Source organism: Anser brachyrhynchus (assembly GCF_964034855.1).
Source record: "Anser brachyrhynchus genome assembly, chromosome: 12".
NCBI lineage: Eukaryota > Metazoa > Chordata > Aves > Anseriformes > Anatidae > Anser > Anser brachyrhynchus.
Window position 1 is genome coordinate 21259845 of NC_137707.1, and position 23851 is coordinate 21283695.

The 23851-nt window shown below is 39.0% G+C and overlaps 1 protein-coding gene across 5 annotated transcripts in view; it reads right to left on the reverse strand.

The window, feature by feature from the left end:
• TSHZ3 (teashirt zinc finger homeobox 3) overlaps window positions 1–23851 on the reverse strand; it is a 67575-nt gene that overhangs the window by 33525 nt on the left and 10199 nt on the right. Inside the window, exon 1 of one of the 5 annotated variants that reach the window (XM_080552279.1) lies at window positions 812–7012. The exons of 3 other annotated variants lie outside the window; for them this stretch is intronic. In XM_080552279.1, coding sequence (XP_080408405.1) covers window positions 812–827 — 16 coding nt within the window. In that variant the 5' untranslated portion in view covers window positions 828–7012. One more of the 5 variants, XM_080552280.1, reaches the window with a different exon arrangement.

Genomic DNA, 23851 nt, shown 5'->3' on the forward strand with positions numbered 1-23851 from the left:
AAAAAAAAAAAACTCTGTAAAAACCTCTGTTAACAAGAGCCCATAGCGAAGGAAAGCCTCTAACCTGACCAGCACTAGCCTGACAAATGCATAATCCTGAAAGCACAACTCAAACATGAAAGTGCAGCCAGACCCCGAGCCCTTCCTTGCAGAGTATCTGTAGCCCTCACGCACAAAGCTACACCTCCACATTGCCAACCATGTAGCTGAACACATATGAATGTGTCCATACATGCTCTTTACAATTTGTGTTTTGTTTGTACTGAACATTTGATCTAAAAATAGATGTATTTTCCTCATGAACAAATGCTTTTCTTAAGGCAGAAAATAAGTGGTATCATGTCTGCAGAAGTAATATGTTATTAACATGAAAACAACAAGAAAAGTACCTCTTGTAAAACGTACTGAAGAACAATGCTTGGCAACAGGTTGAGGACTACTTGGTTTTCGTAAGATTTCTAAAAGTAACCAGTCGTGCTGTCACTAAAGAAACACCGCTGAGAAAGCGACAGAAATGTGCCCACAAATATTAAAGAAATTTATTTTTCAATCTTCTAAAAAGAACTGTTTTCAGGAGGAAAAAAAAAAAAAAAAAAAGGAAGTCAAATATTTATTCACCATTGAAGCACCAGAGCAAACTTACAAACAAACAAAAACGCAAACTAAAAAATGCACCACTTTCGGATTACCAAAACAGCGTATATTAAAGTGTGCGATGGCTGAATTCACACGCAGGGACAGGGAGGCACTAAGCATGCATGGACAGAGTGCCACGAGAGTTAAAGGCCCAATCTCTGAATTTCCAACTTACTTCTGGGTCCAACCATGACTCACGACCCACCATGACAGAGCTGGTACCGGCCCTTCAGAATGCCCCTGGATCAACAAGAGAGGAAGAGGGAGGTATCTGATGTGCATGCTGCAAACCAGGAGACTCCTTGTGTGAACCACAGCTATGCAGATTAAATATATACCTTAACATAACACGTGTAATAACCTTGTTTGTAAAATACAATGACATTTTCAAAATGAGAGCCAAGAGTTTGAGAAATTTTAGAAACATTTTAGAAATGAGAGCCAAAAATAAGAGATCTGGTCTAAACACACCTCCTTGACTTCCTACAGCTTGAATTTTGTAAAAGTACATTCAAGCACAATTTAAAGACATCATCCAAGGTATTATTGCTGCTTTATGTTAACGCAGTAAGAGCCACAGGGCTTTACTTGATTTGAATACAAGTGGAAGGGGTTTTAAGACAGCAGAGCACTGATACCCCCACTGCCTGCAGACCCTGCCTGGAGCCAGCCGAGCATTTGTGGAAGCTCTCTACAGATCTGTAACACACACACACACAGACACACACACACTCACTCACTCTAACACACTCGTGCAACTTCCAGCAGAGCTGATGCAAGTCCAACATGCAAGCCAACTCCAGGATAAGACAAAAAAACGTGTACTGTTGATCTAAGTAACTCCAGGAGCCCTCCACAGCTATTAAAGTCCATCACATACAATACTAACAAGAGCAAATAGCCAGGCAACCTACGTGACTGTATCTTGATACATCACACAATAGCTTCATTTGCTTTAATGTAATACATTACAAAGGCAGCACACAAGTTAACATTAGTCAACAACATAATGGACAGATAAGTGTCTCACCACGGTTAAGAACATACCCAGGTTCCATTATAAGCTCTATTTTTAGTCCCTCCTTTGCTCCCTCTCCGCAAATTGTATGAACAGCAAAATTGGTCTGCTTGAAAATACAAGGCTTAAGTCAAAGGAAAAAATGTTCCTGAGAAATCATGGAAAAAAAATGGACAACTTACTTCAAATTAGACATCACTCTGGATTCTGCAATAAAATTGTGAGGACACCAGGGGAATGCACAATTTTCCATTTGAAACCTAGCTACAATTCACCTTAAGGTTCTTCCCTGGAAAAGCAGTTTTTCCTTATTTGATATTGAAAAAGTCTGCTTTTTGGATGCTGAGAGGTCCTGCCTTCTAGCCTCATTTTTTAGCCTTTTTTCTACAAGTCCTGACCATCACTGGGAGCAACAAGCACGTTCCAAAATAACAGGCAACTGCTTTTTCCCTGCTGCCAAATACTCAAGTTACTTTTGGGTTCACTGAAAGTTAACTTAAATACAGAGCTATTTAGCAAAGTTTTCTCGATTAAAGCCACCACTGTACTTTACCAAAGTGGTAAAGTTTACCCCAGAAGTTTCTCTCTATACCAAGGTAATTACGTGGTGATTCTTACAAATGAATGAAGGCAAAATCATTTTCAATATATAGTTGTTTTTTTCTTTCCTTTTTTTTTTCCCTAAGTATAAGCACAAAAACACATAGTTCCATTTTATTACCAAGAGGTTGAAAATTTGTTGAGTCCCTTTTATTTCCCCTAAAATATAAGCTACTGGGCAAGAAAAAAGTCTTTTCCAATGGTATTACAACTAAGAATAGAAACTTTCAAACCTATGAAAATAACTAAAAGAAACTTTAAACAAAGAAAAGAGATAAGAGTTTAGCTGTGGTATTTGCTGTGTCCTCCACAGAAAGCTTAAAGAGTATGCTTCATGAATTATACAAAAATTGAATTAAAAAAATAAAATAGTTTTACGTTACTACAGTCAGAAATCTAAGAAAACCCTACCACAGATACAGGCTTGTGAGACAGCAGTAAAAAACTTGGAGTCCAGATTCTCGAGTTTATTCCAAGATCTGATTTCCTCTGACTTCAGCCAACACATTTCATCCCCATCACCTTCTCCTTCTCTAGGACTGTAATGATTGCAGTAACCAAGAAGCACCATTATACACCTTTGGGTCAAGTTCCCTGTGGGTTTAAAAGCAGCTCCACTGGTTTTAATGGCATGCATACTAATGTAGAATCTGGCTTTCGTATCATGATGTTATAATTAATTAATTCACACTTAAGAACTTCTCTGTGAGCATCTGCAGCAATAAGCTACACAAGTGCAGTTATTGTTGACATATTGAAAGGACCTAGAAAAAAAAAAAAGAAAAAAAGCAATACACTGTACGCATAACCTGCAACTGCTACATGTGGCCTTCTCTCGCCAAAAAACATGCGGATCCCCTCACACTCAGCGTTGGAAATGCGGGTCCTCACCAACTCGAGGCAGCACCTTGTCAAGGCTTCCTGTGACACGGAGGACACGGGCCAGGCCCGCTCTCCACAGCCAGGCCCCAGCTCCGGCCATGGCCCCGTGCCAACATCCTCACACAAGCCAGGCCGTCCTGTTCAAAACTGCCCCGCATGCTTTACTCTCACAATGCCCGCGGCAAGCACTGGAACACAATGGTTCATGAAAATCAAGGTCTTTTTATAAACGTGAACATAATCATTTGTCTGAAACTAGTAAACCTCACCTTTATTTGTATAGTTTTTGCAAGTTTGCCTTTTTCCTTTGACATTGGGATTTTCAAAGGCAGCTAGAAGTGCCTAATTCTAAGTGAAATTAAAATGAAATTTGAGTACCAAAATCCTTTAGAATTGGCTAAAAACAACAGCAGCCAGCACAGGATTTTCAAACTGTTTTCTTCCAAGCTTCAGCCAAGATTCACAGCCAGGTAATAAGCCCCTTGGTATGGCAAGGAAACCCCGTAGCATGCTTTGGGCACCATCAAAATACTGCCCCTCGCCTCAAATGTGACGTTATATAAACTGTTTCTCATTTTTATTTTTAGTAAGGAAGAAAAAGAAGTAATATTTTGAGAGGTTAAAATAATGTTGACTAAGTTATCCTGCAAGCTCTTCACAGGGCAAGGCCTGCACCCTCACATGCTCCTCAAGTGCATTTCATACCATGAGACCCTCGCTCCACACAGGGCCCCCAGTCACTGCTGCCATAAAAATAAAGAACAACTCCAAGTTCAAACACAAATAATTGTCCTAATACCCTCCACTCCATCTTGACACATGACATCAAAGGAAACATAAGAAATAATGTAAAATAACTGCTGTTAATTTCTATGTGTAGTCCATTACATTCGCACATAGCATTACTCATATGGCATCAATTTCATATCTTTCAGACACTACAGGTTCAAAGAAAAGTGGAGAGGTAGGAAAAGGGATGAAGTTTATTAAACAAGGGCTGTATTTGCTTTTGGTGAAAAATATGTCGTATTACTCATTTAGCAGATCAGGAAGAATGTAAAGCTCTGGGGGTATGCAAAGAACGATCCCAGATAAATGAGCTGATTCTGACATTTTAGTGTTAGAAAAAGCAAAGAAATCATAATTTTATGAGAGTATTTCTCTCACAGGAATGGTTAAAAAAACGCTGATGAGATGTCCCTAAACATTACACAGACATCATCAATTACCTGTTCTTTGAAAAAGAATAATTAAATCGTAATTCTTGAACATTATTTGCCAAAAGCTGAAAATATTATTTCCAGTCACCTACTGCACTCCATGCTGTGCAGAGACACCCTTAACAGTATTTGCCTTGCAGTAGCTGTACAAGAGTATTGCAGCACTGACCATTTTGTAAGCATCCCTTTGTACCTGTAACAATAGCAAGTTCAGACAGAGCACTGCGGTACAAATTAAATACCCACATTTAATCTATTTAAGCTGTGAGACATAATCACTGAAAAAAGAAAGTAAAGCCTCTAGTATACCGAAGAAAATAATCCTAAATAGCTTTGTCTCTATGAAATACATATCCTATAATATAAGAATTTTGTAGTGGTATCTTACACACTAAGATCCCCTGTTGGAAACAGAATTAGAGAAGCATTCGAAACAGAAGCAATTCTGAAAAAATATTTTTTTCTTACAATACTATCCCTATTTTAAAAGTAGTTCACAAAACACTTCCTGAAACAAAGGAAGCCAAAATAGTATTAGTGTATCCTTCTAGAAAGATTAACCTGCAACATATCCCAGTGTCTGAAATCAAACATCTGCATTATTTGATCTAATGCTATTAATAAACACGAAAGCTCTGGCACCTGTAAGAGAGTGAAAAATGGAACACAGAAGTATCTTTTAATTAAATATATTAATGGTAAAGATACTTCAGTGACGGATTTTTTTTTTTTTTAATTGGCCATAGACTAAATATATACTAAAGTAACTTTCAATTATTTCAATATATATTCAGGTAACTTTTCTGATTTATTTGTTTACAATCTTGCTTACTCCCTGCGGTCTTAGCTATTGTGGTGTATCAGCAGGTAGACAATCATGCTACAGAGGAGAGGACAGAGAAGCAGTAGGGCAACTTTTCAACCACCCAACGAAAACCTTGCAAAACCCATTTTGGAAACACATGGCACAGTTGAAGATCTTTAGCTTTGTGAAACTGCATCTGCTCGTGAAAGGAGTCAACGGTAAGGTAGCCCTTTTCCTGGGCGTGATCTGACGTGACACGTGCCGTAAACTCAGGTGGGTGACAATGCTGGCAAAAACCATGTGAAATGCCCTCCTCCCTCCTGCACACTTTCCAGCCTCTGCTGGTGGCCAGGCAGGGAGGCAGGGCACCGGGCATGTGGCAGGGACGGATGCTCATAGTGGCCTGACTGCTGGTACCCTCAGCCTCTGTGGGCTGGGACAACAGCCACCGGCTCCTGCTCCCAGCAGCTGCAAACACAGGTCTGTGCATGGCAGTGATTTTTGCAAGGACCATGGATGCATCCCACGGTTTTCAGCAGGACAGAGAAAAAAAAAATCCTTAATACAAAATACAGAGAAAATATGTACTAATCGGCTACCAATTCTATTCTGTTAATGAAACCTGTGTTTTGAAGAGATGAAGAACATGGAGTTCACTAGTATTATAATGTTAGACTGTTCTTGGCCGTTTAACTGATTTAGTGATCTAACCAGTGAAAAAGCATGAGTTCATTTAGTGAAACGTATGTATTAGATTAACAATCAAGAAAAGGCTAAAATTAAAATGAAAAACGAGGAGAACATTAATAAGAAGAATTTTCACAGAGGAATATGCTGGTTAAAGCAGTTAGGCACTGGAAATACAGGAAACAGGTACTTCAATTTCTTGGGATCGTGCATGCTCAGGTACTGCATGGCTTGATCCCTATTTTTCAATGACAGGCTGATACATTTTCTGTCTGATCATTATGGATTTTGACAACGTCATTTTGGAACCTTGGCTACTAAGATATCAATAATTAAATGCTTTCACACTTTGCTCTTGTAGATACTGGCAACTTATCTTTGTCCTCTGCAGAAGCTAATAGTGTAATGGGCAAAACATCAAGAATAATTAAGGAAAATGCTGGTATAAACTCCATCAGAAAAAAAAAAATACAACTTTGTGCATGGCTCCTGCTTAAAATCTCACATCCTGCACTTAATTTTAAATTTAAAATATTTCTCTCTGGTACCTCTTAACTGTGTTTTGTCTGTGTGTAGAGAAAGAAGTACATACTGTAATTAATGGTTTAATAGCCTCTACATGTACTCTCATTTCATAGTTAAAAAAATAACTGGCTGAAACAGCAGTAGCCTGTTACAAGAAGCATCCCTCCCCTTCTGTCTTTTTCTGTAGAAATGCTCACTGTAACGCAGTACTGCTGAAAGTCGAAGGCCTTGATCTGCAGAAAAGATACTGCAACTTAGTGACATATCAGAGAGCAGGGGAGGGAGGGGAAGAATTAATTTTAAAGAGCAAAAAGTCTATTTTACACCTGTAGGTGTAGTCTACCCTCCAACTGGGAAGCTCACAGAGGGCAATTCTAGGAGGAGAGAATTCCCTTCCTAGGGGCACCAGACTCTAGAGGAGATAGCAGAATTAAAAGACCATGTAATAGGACAACTTTATTACAAAAACTACTGATATCTTGATACTGTCACTGTGAGAAACCAAGGCAGAACAGATTCATTTGGCTGAACAGTGGATGCAGCTTTATACAAATGATTAATACTTGGCAACCCCCCTCTACTTGGCGTGTCACCAGCAAACTCAGTATACTTCCTTCCCAGCCCTCCAATGTATTTTATATAATGACAGACCAGGATCCAAGATGAGATGAAGCTCCTGTGTCCAGATCAAACACAACGAACCCTCACAACAAGAAAGTTGAACAGCCAGCTCAGCTACAGAAGTGAAGGGCACCCGGTTCTGCAGTAGACGTCCAACCCTGCAGCTGAAACACACAGAGCATCCCTGTCGCATTGTCAGTCTTTTCTAAGGCTTGAGATACACTTGTAGGAATGTTCAAAAATCACAGAGGATTTTTGTTGTTGTTTAAAAAAAAAATCAGAACCAAAAAGCCCCATCGAACAAATTAACAATACCTTGTAGTACACCTTTTACATAATCCCAGCAAAGACCCAAGCATATCTACATAACCAGGCGAGAACTGAAGCACAACAACTGTTCTGTAATATTCCTGGAGAGGGCAAATCTTCAGCTACAAAATTACAGGAATCTGAACCTGCATTACACATCCCAGAAATAAGGAACAGAAATGGGGAGCCAAGTTGAGCTGAGGACAAGACGAGCAGCGCAGTCGCTTTCCACCTGACCTGCTGCCTACCTGCAGCCACCCAGAGGGCTGGCGGACACTTCCACCCCCTGGCCCCACAGCCGCTGCCCTGTGCTCACCATCAAGTGCCAGCAGGAGCTGGAAGACTTTAATAACTCCTGTTCTACACATTCAGAACAAAGGAAGCTAAACATTACCTGCTCTGTGCAGAGTGGCTCCCTTTCAGATAATCAGTGGCACATTGCTGCACATCCTTCTTTTTAAAATGTATATTTACATTATTTACACAGAAATACTTTTCAGTGGCTGTACATAACAATTCAATGTTCAAGTTGGTGACAAAGTTCTTACAAAAACCATAGTAGCTCCACAAATGTTTATCTTTAATCTACAAATAACTACATTTGGAGAAAATGAAATGCTGCCTTTTCATCATTAAATTATGCAAGACTTGCAATCTTCATGAGTAAATTTGTTGCAATGAAAACGGACATCTTGGTATGAATTACAAAGGACTGGAAAATCTGAAGTAGAAATAAGCCACCAAAAAACTAAGAGAAGAAATATTACAGGAACCAGTATGTCAACCCTAATTGTGTAATTACTTTTTGGCTTGGTCATATAAGCTAGAAGCAAGGAACAAGAGACAATGGTAATTTCTTACTGCTGAAATGAAGGTGTCAAACTGTCTTGTATGCTCTGTGTGCTCTAAGCTACAGTTTACATTTATATCATGTTACTTCAATTACAATCTTAAGAGACTTGAATACTCCAGCCATATTAGGCCAGTATTCATAAATGTTAAACGTGCACACTACCAGTTGTTTGTGTAAATACATCTTTATATATGTGCTTGTTATTGAAATTCTACTGCATAGATCATTTGTTTGAAAAAGAAACTAATGCTTTTAAACAAAAGCGTACATTTTTAATAAATGTTCTAAAGTTGCATTGTTCTATTCCTTTTCCTGAGGAATTTAAAAGATTCACAAATGTCAGTCAGTTAACATCTGGAGCCATGTGAAATACAATAAAAAACACAGTAATACTTCTGGGCCTGATTCTGACAATCTCAGTCACAGTACACCAATGCCAGCGATAACCTTATTTACAAGAAGCGACAAAATGTGAACATGCAGAATTTTGCCTGTAATGTGACTTGTCCAAAGTCAAAGCAGAGGCAAAAATACAATTAAAAACCTGCCCTGTGCTCTCCCCATCCCTGACCTCTGGTTTGCACTGCATTCTTTATACTTACGCATTAAATGTGGAGACATGAATCTGCACCGTTCCCATACAACAGGGCAAGTCATTAGCTGTCTTTTTCAAAAGCAGCCCAAAGCAATCTTTATGCTACTGCACATTATTGTCACTTTATTTTATAAGTTATTTGTTTTCATTTCTTCAATTTTTCTCTTGTGGGATTGACTCCTGGTACAGTACTGACAGATGTGTGTGTTAGAGGAGCTAACTTTACTCTTTGGTAGACAGACAGAAATCAATGAAACAAAGACTGCTTTACAGTAAATAATCAGAATAGAAGATGTAAGTGAAACAAATGTTAAAAACTGAAACTGAAAACATACAGAGTGAGCACTTGTGTGTATACTCAAAGCCACACATGGGTATTAGTATCATCTCAACTAAATACGATAAAACTTCTGTTCTAAGCCACATTATCATATGTTTTATAGACACCACACAGTTTTCTACAACTCATTTTAGGAATTTTTTTTTAGCTATTTTAATTGGACTATTGTCAAATACTTTACTTATGCACAGAACTGTGATAAGATTTAAAAGAAGAAAAAAATGCTATAAGTAATATATGCTACAAAATTACTTAATATGTCTTTTTACACACAAATGATAAGGCTAGTTAATATCAGAGCTACTTATGAGTCTAAAAAAGTTCCGAGTACTTCTTGTTGACTGCTTCTCAACTGACTTGGGCTTTAAGTGGCATAACTGAGGGTGGGGGGAAATCGGTATTTACGGGAAGAAGTGAAAAACTTGCCCGTGATGCAGATGAGCAATTACTGAAATGGCAAGTATCTGAAGCTCTTTACAAGCTGCTGTATGAAGATTACTCCCAGGACAATAGCAAATTAGGAGGTTCCCATTTTAATAAATTACACAGGTACATTATAAAGATTCTGTTGAAAAATATTGCACTCATGTATATACATGAGGATATATTATTATACATCTGCATAAGGAGAGAGATCGTTCTACCACCTCATAGGAATTATGCTTCCTGTTACACGCATGTATAAAGTATAGAATATGTTTGTTTGTATATTGTCCGGGAAGCACTGTTTTCAGAAGAGTAAACCCTGTTCAGCAATCACATGAGTAGTCTTGATGTAGTTAAGTGATAGATAAGGGCCATACTATTTATCTGCAAAAATACATAAGTGAATGACCTAAGAAGTAAAATTTTAAAGTGTTTCAGTAAATGTATTTTCCTGAAATTGTCTAAAATTAGGCTTAACAATATGCCATAATTAACTGAAGAAAATTTCAATGAATTAAAATAAGACTTGTGATTCTGTGCAAATATCTGAAAAAAAAAAAACAGTTCAATTTACATACAGTATGCAGAATCTGTTCATCTTTGATTTCAGAACTAGAGACAAATGTAGCTTTTTGTAAAGAGTAAGGCCAGGTTTTGAACTGAGACTCAGATGCAAATATTGACATGAACAGAAGCCTTATCCACAAGATCCAAAACCCGTTTTGGCTCATTTTTACCTAGCTTCCTCAATCTTTAGCATAGGATATGAGTAATTGTGACAACTGTAACATTAGCCATTTTGGCCTTCTTTAGACTTTTTCCTTTTTGTCTGTTTCACAGAGAACTTGATGAGGATTTTTTGTTTGCTTTCTTTCCTTTTCAGTGTAGAATCATTTGACCAGTAAAAGTATTCTTTTTTTCTTTGCAGCTGTTTAACCTCCACTTTAGTTCTTGAATTGTAAAACTTAAAAAGGAGACCCCTTCCTTCCACAAGTTAAAAAGACAAGTTCATTTTCCTTAAACTGCCTTCATCTTCTATTGAAGGACTTATCATAGACCAGATATTGCTAAACCATTGCAAAGGGTAAGAATATACAGCAAAACAAAATATTTAATTATAAACTCTACCTCAAAAGAATCACCTACACATCACTGTTTAATTACAAAACTGTGTATGTAAGCATTAATTCTCTGAATTCTCTTGTAAGATATCCCCCCCCCCAACCATTTTATAGCTTGAAAACATAGTTATATAAAAATCTGTGACTTCCCTGGGAATTCCAAGAAAATTCAGGAATTCCTAACTCACAGCATTATCACAGAATCATAAATTACTTTTTCTTAAATCCACAATCACTCACATTACCAAGAAGATGTAAAAATAGGAAAGTTCAAAATCACACCACTTAGTACAAAAACTCACAAGCTCAGTATTTTAAGCCTTGCTTCCAGGGGCAAGCTGCATAGCTGCCACTTTCACAAGCACATCAGCCCAAGACTGACCCATGCTACCTCTAGCAACATAACCATGACATGGTAGCAATGTTCTGATACCTGTGCATAGATACAGATGAAAATTCCCTCTTCCAGACTCCTTCAAAACGGTGGGATAACTAAAAACACAGGTAACACTAACATTTTACTTCCTTAAGTAGTTTTATTCTATCTCAGGAAAAAGAAAGCAAAACATTATACCAGTATTATCTACGACCCCAACCTCCTTTGGCTGGCAATTAACAGACCCACTAACATCTAGCTACACTCTCCTAAAAATTGAGTGTTCTGGATTTGTTCATGTGTAGGAAAGACCTCAAGTGTATTTTCCTGGGAACAAACATGAAAGAAAGCAAAAAGTTTTAAAGACTGCTGGTAGGGAACCGTGTATCTCACTGAGTGCCACTGTGCTCATACACTTCATAAAATATATGTTGGCAAATCATTAGTACAGTAAACGGACTTATGCCAGATTTATGAAAATACCTAAGGAATCTAATCTCTCACTTTTATACACGTGTATAAAAGTCAGGCTCTCTCGAACCATGTACCCCTTCTAGTTTTGACACTTTAATTCAGCTTATGTTTTCAAATTTTGGATCCATTATAGACATGCAATAAATATATTACTACTTAAGGTACATAGAACTATATAAACTTCCAAATACCAGCATTTACCAGATGCTTCTCACTAAAGACAGGTCTTACAAAATTATATTTGCTAAGCATGCCCTAGAAAATAGGAGAACCTGAAATTCAAAGAATGAATTTGTGAAAATTTGTTAGCATAAACAGTTTGAACACACACACATATATATATAATATATCTAGACATGCCTGCCTTCAGGCTAAACAAGATAATACAGCAAATATCAGAGGTTTAGGTACCAATCTAAAACTGCATCCTCGTAAGGGAATTTTTTTAACAGTGCTGCTGACGGACTTGAGGTGCCATTGGAGGCTACAGCCACAACAGAGCTTTAAGGAAGTATTTGTGTAAAATATTCTCGTGTTCTACAATTGGTGGGTTTTGGTTCACTGTCAAATTAGCATCTTTTTTTGTTTTGTTTTGTTTTTCATAGCTCTTAATAGCTTGTACATCATTCTTCTGCCTTTGTCACTGATATAGCATGTCTGCCTTGATCTTACATTTTAATGTAATTTACATACATACAAGCACCAAAGAATAATAGTAATAATAATAATACAGCGTGGTATGGCTATAATGCAACTTCAAACTTCAAGACTGCAGCTGTAATTGATGTTTTGTCTTTGTTTGCCGTGTTTTGTTATAATGAACAGAAGTAAAAAAAAATTCTGATCAAGATGCATTTTGAGACAATGTCATCTATTCACACAGTGGCTGAAAAAATACTAGTAGTTTTCAGAGTCCTAGCTTGCTTTTGTGTTACTCATCCTGCAGCTGCGAAATATATCAGGTACAATGCAGCCAGCACATAACTGCCTATAAGCATGCAGATTGTACCTAGTAAATTCCGATGTTTTACTGATTTTAATAGAATGTCCTTTTTAAATAGCTATGCAGGACCACCACCAAGCAAAGGGAAAAAGCTACTGCAAAAATTACAAATTTACTAGGGATCTTTTGCAAACTTAATTTACAGAAATGGAAAACAACCTTGACATATATAAAAACTATATTTTTTATTTTCCTTCAGAAATACTCCGTAGGCAAAGAGCATTTTTTCATACATAAGAATGTTTAAAATCACTGATTCAGTACAAAACTATCTCCAGAAGATAAGAACATCTGTAGTGTTCTAGCACTACAGTCTAAACACTGGGCGATAGGCCTCGCTCCTTCAGTTTTCAGTGATAATAGACAATGTGTGCCTCCTTACAATATAATCATTATAAACTTTATTATTACACTTGGTATTTCATGAGATGTCTGGCAGCCGATTGCTGAGATACAGCATAGCGTACAGTTCTCCCGCACGTTTCACGGATATTTACTGGATTCCAGTATAACCTAACCTGTTAATGCTTCTGGAATGTATAAACACTGTTAACTGCTAAATTCCTTGTATCAACATTTCAGAAATAACCATTAAGTAAGTTGGTTGCTAACTGTTGAGGAAGATTTTGATTTACTGAATAAAGTATCATCATGGGATGAAAATCAAGATCACATTTTTAGGGAGACATGACATTATCCATAACAAGATGTAATTTTGTACTGAAATTGTAAGGATAAACAGTCCGTTTTTAGAATAGAATTAATGGTCAAATATACACAATGCTGTTACCTATCAATACAGACCCTTGACTGTGATAATATTTTCTATTTATAATTTAAAACTATTATTAATAATAATAAAACTTTCTTGGCATAATTAATTATTTCTAATAATTATTCTAATTATTCTGAAACAGAACAGAATATTCCACCTGACTGAATACTATCAAACAAAACGTTCATTCCAGTTTAAGTCATCAGGATAACATCCCTCTTAAGAAAAACAACCGTTTAGCACCTACTCCCAAATCCTTAAAGGTTCTTAAGCACTTAAACATGAAAGAAAAAAAAAAAAGTGTATTACTTGAAAAGATGCTTTTTGAAAAATCCAACCAAGAAGGGTCTACTAGAGTCTGTATGTATCTACATTACACCAACAACAAGCAGAAGCGTAGCATGACGTTACTGGGTAACGCAGGGCAAGCTCTATTCTGTACTCTGATACCACAGGTATCGGTGACAGCCCTCTGCAGTCACAGTCAGTAATAGAATCGTGTTTGAATTCAACAGGTTTTGGACTGGGTCTCAACAGGAGCGAAGAGTGGAAGTGTCAGGCCGCAGCTTACTCCTAAGGACAGTCCCTAGCAGTACAGGCCACTCCATTGGCTTCAGGCAACCAACAACTCTGAATAGCTGGAAGTAAAATAACCCACAGGGAACTCTGCCACCCAGGCTGACATCCAGGAGGTGCAAGGGCACGTGGCAACACTGCCCTGGAAGCTCCTGGCTGTCCACAAAGGCCTGCCAGGAAGGGCACGGCTGGTCAGCTAGGACAGGCTCAGGGACGGACGGCCCACTTGCAGCTCCTTCCAGGCTCCACACTCCCTTGGGATAGAAGCAGGCCCAGGAAGGGAGCTCAGACCTCTCCAGCCTATACCATTTAAATTCACTTTCACTACTCCTAGCCTGCTTGACCTACTCATAACAGCTGACATAAAGCTGTTGTACCTAAGTTGCAACAGGAGTTTGGTTCAGCTAAGCAAGTTCTTAGCATGCTGGGCATGGCCTACCACACTGAGGCCTGTGAGAGCCAGCAGGAAGCTTTTCCCCTGCCGAGGTACATGCAGCAGGAGGGCCACGCACCAGCCCGGCCGGCCGAGGGCATTGTAGGGCCAGGGGAGCACAAAGCCACCTCAGTGTGCTGTAAGAGACCGACTGAGCCTGGCTCTCAGCGCCTTACAGGCCAGGCAACAACTGCTGCAGGCTCCAGGAAGACCGTAACACCTCCTTTCTCAGTGGGTTGTGTCCCACATCAATTCTATCCAAGATCCCAATTGTAACAAGGCAAATTCTTTAGGATAAGAGATTGCCATTTTAAAGTTTTGGGGGATGTCTTGCCTGGAAAGTATGGAGCTCATCAGTGATCTGACAGACCTCAATCATTACCTACTTACAGTCTTCAACCCCCCTCCAAAAAATGCATAGGGGACATCTCTGCTGGATATAAGCAGCAAAGTGTGGGAGATGCCAGAGAGCCGATATTATGACAAATTTGTACTACCGCTTCTGGGAAAGCTGTCTCACAGATTACAACTCCATTGTGTCAGGCATGATACAAACACGCAACAAAGACCCTTCTACAGCAACCCACTTCAGCAACATAACTGAACTCTGTTTTGCATGAAGCTGATAGCACAATCCACACATATTCTTTCAATTCTTGCTACAAAGCATACTAGTTATTTTATCATGAATTTTAAGTATTTTGTTTCCTTTTATCAACATTTTGGAAATTAACTTTACAAAATTTCTCTAGTGCCTACAAAAAAAAGTTCTTAATTTTACCCTAATGCAAACAAATAGTTTTGTTAACTAAAAACTACTACCAGTGAATGTCAACTAACAAAAGACGCTTTCCTTTGAGAAATGTTAAATACTTAGCTTTTTCACAACGACTGAGCACGAGTTTCAAAAGGACGATAACTTTGTTTTGTAATTTGTTTATTGCTTAATCATGAAGACCAGATTGAGCATTTGAGTCACACAATTTTGTGTTGCACGCTCCTACAACAAGAATGTGCTGTAAAATTTTATTTCTTTTTCCTTCATTAGCTTACTGCTTGCTTGACCAACTGCTTATTCAGCTAACCATCTCAAAATGAAACTAAATCACATAGCACGATTTCTCTACTGGTAGACTATTTTATACAGAAAACATATAAGCATAAGGAAATAATGCACCACTATTCTCATACATTACATCAGAGTATTTGCTAACTAATATAGATAGGAAGCATTTTATTGCAGGCCCAGAGCAAAAACAAAGGAAGACAAGGTATCCGGGGTAAATGATATATTTCCACATATAAAAAACACTCTCACACTGTCTTTGCTGTTTCAAGTTCTACCTTCTAATTTTCAAATATTCCTCCAATAAAATTTGCAACAAGTCAGACCCAGTTAATCCACCTAGCTTACATCTCTCCATTTTACTCATTAAGTTATGGCAGTTACCAGAATTGTACTATTATGCCCAAATTATCTAACTAATTAATACAGAAATTGCAAGGTGAATTTTGGGATAAATACAAGGCAAAGCATGTCTTAATCTAAAACAACACCACAGCATACAAATGAACGAGATATTTCTATTTTGGAGACCCTACAGTAGCTTAGATGTCCACCTATCAGTCTATTTTCTTCTCGATGGCATTAGCCCTTCCCTCTGCCTTCTCCTGAACTCCAGCTCCTTTCTACCCAATTACCCCAGACATTAGAGCAAAAGTAGCACACTGCCTGATGACTTGCATCTGATTATTCTGTACTTTCAAGGCCATCTGGCTCCACTCCTGGATTATCAAGTGACATGAGTTAGTCATCTTGCACCTATGACGGTAAGACCATTATCTTTTACCCATCATTCCTGGAGAGGTATCCTAGAGAACATGCTAAACAAAACAAGATACTTTTCATACTTTACATCATATAAGTACATACAAATGTATTTCATACATTTCACTGCAATGTGGCTCAGACACTAAAGGATGTTCGCTTAGAGAACACCAGGACATCTTCCAGGCTTCAGGCTTAGCTTGCAGAAGACTTTTCGTATGCCGCTGACAAACTGAAAACTGGAGATAAGAAATATTTCTATATCACTGCACAGGCTTGTAGGACCAAAACCCTAAAGTCACTGTGCATATAAAAGATGGAACAGCAAGCAAGCTACACTGAAAGGAATAAAAAGGGCAACTAACCTTAAAAATGTGGAATAAAAAGTATCTCATATCAAAAATCTTCAGAAGTAAACACATATTCTCAATCCCTTAAGGACATAATACTCTCTAAAGACAGTGAGAAGTACTCTGGACCTCTTACAGTAAGACAGGTAGCAGTGACAAGTAGAGCCAGAGAGCTCTACTGGAAGAGGCTGGTATATCCATATGTGTGTACTGGAGAAGGGGGACGCATTATACATGTATTCGGTGCAGCTGAGCATAGGACACAGCTCAGCCAACCATGTTATCTGTATTTCCTCAGCATATTTTTCCTCAGTATACAAATATCATGCAACTCAGTGGTTCCTATTGAGATACTGCATTCTGCTTAACACGGTGAGCTAAACACTGGCAAATGCGTGATTATTGTTTGACTGTTTATTTTAAACTCCCTTTGCACATTCTTCCACCAGTTAAAGCAGAACAGTTTACTATCTGTTATAGTTCTAATGTTTGACAGACTCTGTCCATTTTTCACTTCATATGAACAAAAAAGCAATTTAGCTTTGGCACACTCAGTACCAAGGTATTTCAACTTCCCAAGCAGTTTCTTTTATAGAAATGCAAAAGAAACCTGCATTTGGGGAAGGATGAAGAAGGGGCTAGGACAGAAAAATCCTTTCATAGAGTCCAACCTCTTTCACCTGCAAATCAATAAATATTGAGAATGGGGAATAGCTATTCCATTTCCTCTTGAGAACATACATGGAAAAGTACATACTAGGAAAAAATCACCTGAATTTGATGAGCAGAGGGAAACAGTGTCATGAGAAACTTTTGTCTATATTTTGCTAGAAAACCACTGTCGGACTAAACAATAGCTGTAATATTACAACACGCAGACATCTCTCCCTATGTCTTTTATCCAACACAATTGATATTAGCATTATATATCCCTCCAAGAGGGAACTACTGCCACAGTTCCCCTACCAGTAAATAAAACTGTGATCAGCAGATCTGAAACACAGCAAATACTAGAAAAGGCAACAAAGGTGTTGAGATATGCAAAAGGAGAAGAATCAGTTTCACAGCAAAGAAGAAAAGAGTTCTGTAGTCCTTAGTATGTTACCTTACATGCAGGCAGGACTATCCCTCATTTATATAATATGCAACAACACACTGGAGAAGGCTCGGCATGCCCACACACAAACATCTGCCTGTTTGCCCTGTACAGGCAGAGGGCCTACACACCTGTGACAGAAAATGCCAATAATATGTCATACTGAATTATTGCTACTTATGGAAGAAAAAAATAAGTTACCCCAATTAAAAATTTACTTGCCTACAACTCTGGACAACATCCTAACTTTACATAGAAGTGCTGTGCCATTAGCCATGTGTCATGCTGATTTTGTTCACACAACGTATGTAGGATATTCCTTATATATATATATATATATATAAAATATATAGTATATAATATTCCTAATATATATATATTAGCATATGTAGGAATATATATAATATATATTATAATAATATTGCTAATACAATAATAATAATAATAATATATAATGCTAATACATAGTGCTGTGCTTCCAGAGAGATTTTAGTATTTCTCACACAAACTTTGGTGAACGTTTACTCAGAGACTTCACTAATATGAAATGTTAATTGAAGCTACAGATTTCTCCAATCATCCAAGTTAACTTCAGCCTTAGCTTCCTCCTACCAGCGCTGAAACCATATAGCTCTACGCAGCAAATGTGTCACACCCAGCTCTCAGATGGTACCCTGTCTCCTTAGCTGTGTTCTCTCCTTCTCTAAGTAAATACTGGAAAGATTACAAGTGAAATAGGGTGTGAGAGAAGAAAATGTGATGTAGGCTACACACAATTAGCAGAGGAGCTGCTTTTGACACACTGCTGCACGGAATTAAGCAAAGAATAATCCAAGGAATTATCCAGTGTGAAAGGGATGGGATGTGCAATAATGGTGCACGAGATTTTCATTCAGCTGTTTTTAATTCCCAATAATTCACAGCATATATTGCAAATCGTACTGATGATCAACACCACTATTTGGTTTTAACACTGAAAATAGTATTTTTGTTCTCCTGGCTTCACAAACTTGAAGTTTCCTTGTCCACTCCTGTAAATCAGGGTAAAACAAGTATGAAGTCAAAAATGAAACAATAAAAAAGAAGGAAAGTGTTTCACTGTTTCACCTCTGTTTTACAGTTTACAAAATACTCTAAACAAAAACTCAATTAATGCAATCATGATACTTATGTTCTAGTATGATCAGTACGTCCACAGACATCTTAGCTTCTGAACATGCACAGATGCCAAAGTATTTTTTCTTGGTCTACGTAAGAACTTCGCCCAACAACCAAAAATATGAAACTCCGTTCTCATAATGACGGCATGTAGTGTTACGGCTTCAGACATCCAGCTTTTCGTCTACTATAGCGTTCCGACCAGTACCCCTGTGGACAGTGGCAGTGTGAGCTCTATCCAGCTGTCTTGCCGGCACCAGGTCAGCGATCAATCCACCAGAAGCACATTCCTACGTAGCCTGTGCTGGGGCATGCTATGCTGAAACTACTGCCAGGTAATCCCAACTCCGAGGAGTTGGAAATTAGGCTTCACAGCGTCCTTTTGATCATTCCAGCTAAAAATAATAGGATTGCTGAAAAATTGGGTTGAGGAACCAGCTCACAGAGCCTGCTACTCCACGCACTGATTGGAAATGAGATCATTACTGCCTCAACATCTTTCCCATACCGAACGAAGAGCAATAGTGCAGGTTTGCCGAGCTTTGCCTGCTTTCCTGATGGCAGAGCTTGTGCAACTCCAATAGCTGCTGCATAGGATGGCAAATGAGACAATACCCTGAAAAGGTGGCCCAGAATGAAAAGGCTGGCTGAAAGGCATAGGACCCTTCCTTGGACGGACTAAGCACACACTCCAGTAACTGCCAGCGAGATAGCAATGCTGAAAGAGGCTTAGTGCAAGCATGCAGGAGATTTGTGACAGAAAGTTAGAACTCCATGTCAAGCCTTTCAGACAAACAATAAATATTACTTCTGCTCATAATCAGACTTTTCTCCAGCATCGTCTTTGAATGTTGAACCTTTTTCAATTAATTAAAAACTATGCACTGCAGAGTGCATATTTTATCAGCCCTCAGCTGCTTAAGTGTCTAGAAAAGACCAGGCAGTTTTTCTTTTTTCCAGGCAACCCAGAGCAAGTACTTGCAAGGGTCATATCTTTTTAATTATCTTTTCTCTCTTTGATTAATTATTCCGTCTGACAATAGCGTGTTTCTAATGCTATTCACCTGCCTTTGATGATTGACAACTTTTCTGTCTGATTCAAAGCAAACAGCTGCTGCCATGATTGCCTAGCAACCAGGATGTGATGGATGAGCCCCAAAGATGGATGGCTGCAATAAATCATGTCTCTGGCTATAAAACTGAAAAAAGGGATAAGAATAAAAGCGAACAAAAAACAAAACAAGGTTTCTTCCCATGAGTGCACTCAGCTCCTTACCAATTACACCTGAAATGGACTTTGTGTCTATTAATAGCAAAGTTTTCTAATCAGTGAGAATGCAACAATGCCATTTGTATCAAGGTGTGTTTACAATTGTTCCAGCAAATTGGCACTTGTACTTCAATTACCTACTGTGTTACACAAGTGCAGTGGTAGGAAATCAAAGTTTTACCTTCTACCATTGAAGGCTTTATAGAAAATATTATGTTTTTACAGGGCTTTCTCATGATGCTGGACTTGAATGAAGTGCATAAACTTGAATTCATCTTCCTTTCGGCAACTGGCACAGTGTACCAAAAGCAAGCTGAACTGAGTTTGTAGAAGGAATAATAAACGCCAGACTTCTGAAAAATTCATTTCTATAAAACTTGTATAAAGTCACTGATGGCTCTGTGAAACATGTTACAACCTAAATACAGTGTGCTGTTTATTAAACGTTGCTGTAATTCCCTCTTGGTAGGCAGGCATCTCGCAATCAAAGAAAAAGTTCACGTGACAAGCATCGTTTCAAAAATGCCATCTACCTGTGCAAGTTGAAGACTGATTCAACAAAAAGCTACTCTAGCCTAATTTTACCTCCTACTCCCGTTTATTTGATTTTTGTACAACATGCCAGGCAAGAAACATGCAATAGTTTGTCAACTCGGAACAAGTTTAAGGGGGCTGCACGTGATTCTTGTCTGGGGACATTTGTGCATGAATACCTCACCGCTCCGAGTTCTGGCACTACCTGTGGTTGACGCCGCTCTGTTGCTGGAGTGTCCATCTCAGGATAACCGCTGCCTGCACTTTCAGGTTAAGACCTAATTGCCAGTATAAAGCTGCTTCCTTAATTCTTCCAGCAGGTGGGGGTGTCCTGGCTCCAGCAGAGGCGCTTCAAAAAGGGAAGCGCTTGACCTGGCTGTTTGTGTGGACAGGCTATCCACCTCCAGGAGCCTTCTGCACACCTGGCACTAAACACCAAGATCCAAAGATCTGCAGCCTTGGGTGAAGAGGGTGGATAGAAAAGAAAAATGTAAACGCTGAAATGATTATCTTCCAGAACTTTGTTTTCTTTGCTATTATGGGACCAAAACACAGCCTATTAGCAAAAGGAAGCTGGATTGTGTTAATCTGTTCACAAGCACATTTTTACAGCATATTTTTATGCTGGAGCTGATGATGTCTGACAATGCTATGCTGGAACAGCCGCACTCCAGCTTATGTTTTAGTGTTATATACAGCATGTAGCTGTATTCATGCAAAGACTGCCGGTATCCTTGCACGGGCCATAGCTTTGTCTACATTCTTTAGAATTATTGAAATGCTCTCGCTAAAAACTTAACTCTGTCTCTGCCTGTCTGTCTCTCTGTTATACAAACACACGCACATGCACACACAGAAATCCAGCCCCTAAAACAATTGTAAGGCACTCCTGTAATGACTGGCTCGTATCTGGTAACAAACAATGAGAAAGCAAAGCCATCAATCAAAGCATGCACTTCGAGGCCTCCATTCTGTCCCAGCTCATCCAACTCTCAAGTTACAGCTTTACACGGCAAGTCTAAATAATATTCAAAATGATAAATGGCACTATAAGCCTGATATCCATCATCAATCTTTTTTTAAGGAACATCCATCTTCAATAATGCACGTTTGAATCATGTGAAACCAAGAGCTCCCAGATTCATTTACACAACCCCCAGCAAGCTGGTGCTGCTTGAATGATACGTATCAGCCAGTTTTTCCCAACTGCCAAACTTAAAAAAAATAAAAATAAAAAAAAAAAAAAGAGAGAGAGAGAGAGGGAATACAGGAGGGAAAGCTCCTCGGGGGGCCAAGCGGCGCAACGCAGCACTAAGACGGGGGAACACCATCTCCGTGGTCACTCCGGCAGCCCCCGGCCCCCACAGCCCCGTGTTGCCCCCACACTGCCGCCCGCACTGCCTGGCGGGGCCTGCGTGATAAATGACACATGTCATTCTGTCGGGAGGGGAGGGTGGGTCCGTGATGGATGGCTCTGCTGAAAAGGAAATCGACTGTTTGGCATGGTGTGGCTATTCTCCGCCAGGATTTAGTTTCAGAACTCTAAAATGAAATCTGCGCTGCTTCGAGTGCATGGCTAGGGCAGGCCAGCGGGCGGCCGATGGAGCTTGGGGTTTGGGCTTTTTTGCTTTTGTTCCCCCCCCTCTCCCCCCCCCCCCCTTTTTTTTTAATCCTCTCTTTGCCCTTCGGATTTCAAAAAACTGCTCCATTGACTGGAAACGGGAAAAGAACACACGTATATCAAAGTCTCCAATAGTTATGATCCCTGAAAAAATTTAAATAGGTTGAGGTTTCTATTTTTATTTATTATTGGGGGGGGGGGGGCATGGCATGCAGGCTTGACACAAAAGCAAGATAAAAATTAGCATGTTTGAAGTAATCGTCCCACAGCTTGACATCTGCATAGTAAATTTTAAAGGAAAAAAATGTGTCAGGCAGGCATGAGCTGTTCCCTCCCTCCCCCCCTCTTTCATTAGCTCACTGGCAGGGTGGCACTTCTGAACCTCATTACTGCAGGAGGATTTATGAAGCTGAACCCAATGGCAAAGAAAAGGCATCTGTCAATAATTGTAGGGAGCTGCACTCACAGCTTTGAAATCTCATTAAGTATGCAGTTATCAGGCATAAAGATCAAAAACATTACTCAACTCCGACAGAATCTTATGGAGGAACATTAATTAGCAACAGGCCTACAGTACAAAAAAAAAAAAAAAAACAGACTTCCTCTCACACCTGCCCAACCCACAAACCAAAAGAAACACTCCCCCTCCCTTCAGAAAAAAATAATTCCCAGCATCTGAGACTGATCAAGTACATGAAACAAGAGAGAGAAAAAAAAAAAAAAAACAGTTGAGACAGTCTTGGCGGTGAAGAGAGAAAAGGAAGAAGCTGTCAAAGTTGAGAAGGATGTCAGCACTGGCCCTGATTACAAGGGCCTATACAGTTCCCAGGCCTTTTATCATCCCTGCCATCAAAAACAGACTCTGTGTCACAGATGGATGACTGATGGCTGCCAGTCTTGAACAGCCTCGCCAAGCCTCCAGGAGGCCCCTGCTGAGATCTGGCCCTCCAGCAACAGGCTTGACCTAGCAGGAAAAGGACTTCAGGCACCGAGCCCAGTTCCAGAGATACTCAAAAACAGCACCCTGTTCTGTTCTTCCCTAGAACAGTCCACAGAGAGGTTGGTTGGGGTTTGTTTGTTCAGCTTACAGAAGTTAAATGTAATACTTCTGCTCTCCATGCTAGGACTATGCATTATTTGAAAATAACACTAGCAAAAAAAAAAAAAAAAAGGAAAAAAAAAATCTCTCCTTTGTCCACACTAAACAGATTGTTCTCATTTTCTTTCCAGTTTGCATTTTAACCATGATTTGCACACTCAATTGCTTAGAAAATATAGAAGAGTAACATAAATTTGGGGGGAAACATACAAATTCATAGACGAAGCTGGATCATAAAACCAAGTGACCTTTGCGGCATTAAGTATGGTGTGCAACTAATTAAGAACTATGGCCACATTAGCATTTTTTGTTTCAGAATCAGGGATATCAGCTACACAGCTTAACCCATTGCACAGATTTTTTTCATTTCCTCCCCATCAAAAATTGTGTTTGCAAACAATAACTCAAAGTTACTTGCTAGGAAAAAAAAAGGGGGTGGGGGGGAGAATCACCTTCTACGGTCTTTTTCCCCACTTGGGACTACGCCTGAAAAACTCCCTCTCTAGTTACATGCTACCCTTCATACATTTTATATTTCCTGTAATTTTGCACCATGAAGAAGCTTTCAGTTGTACAACTCCACTTTCACGTTATTTACTACGTAGTGGATTTTAATACAA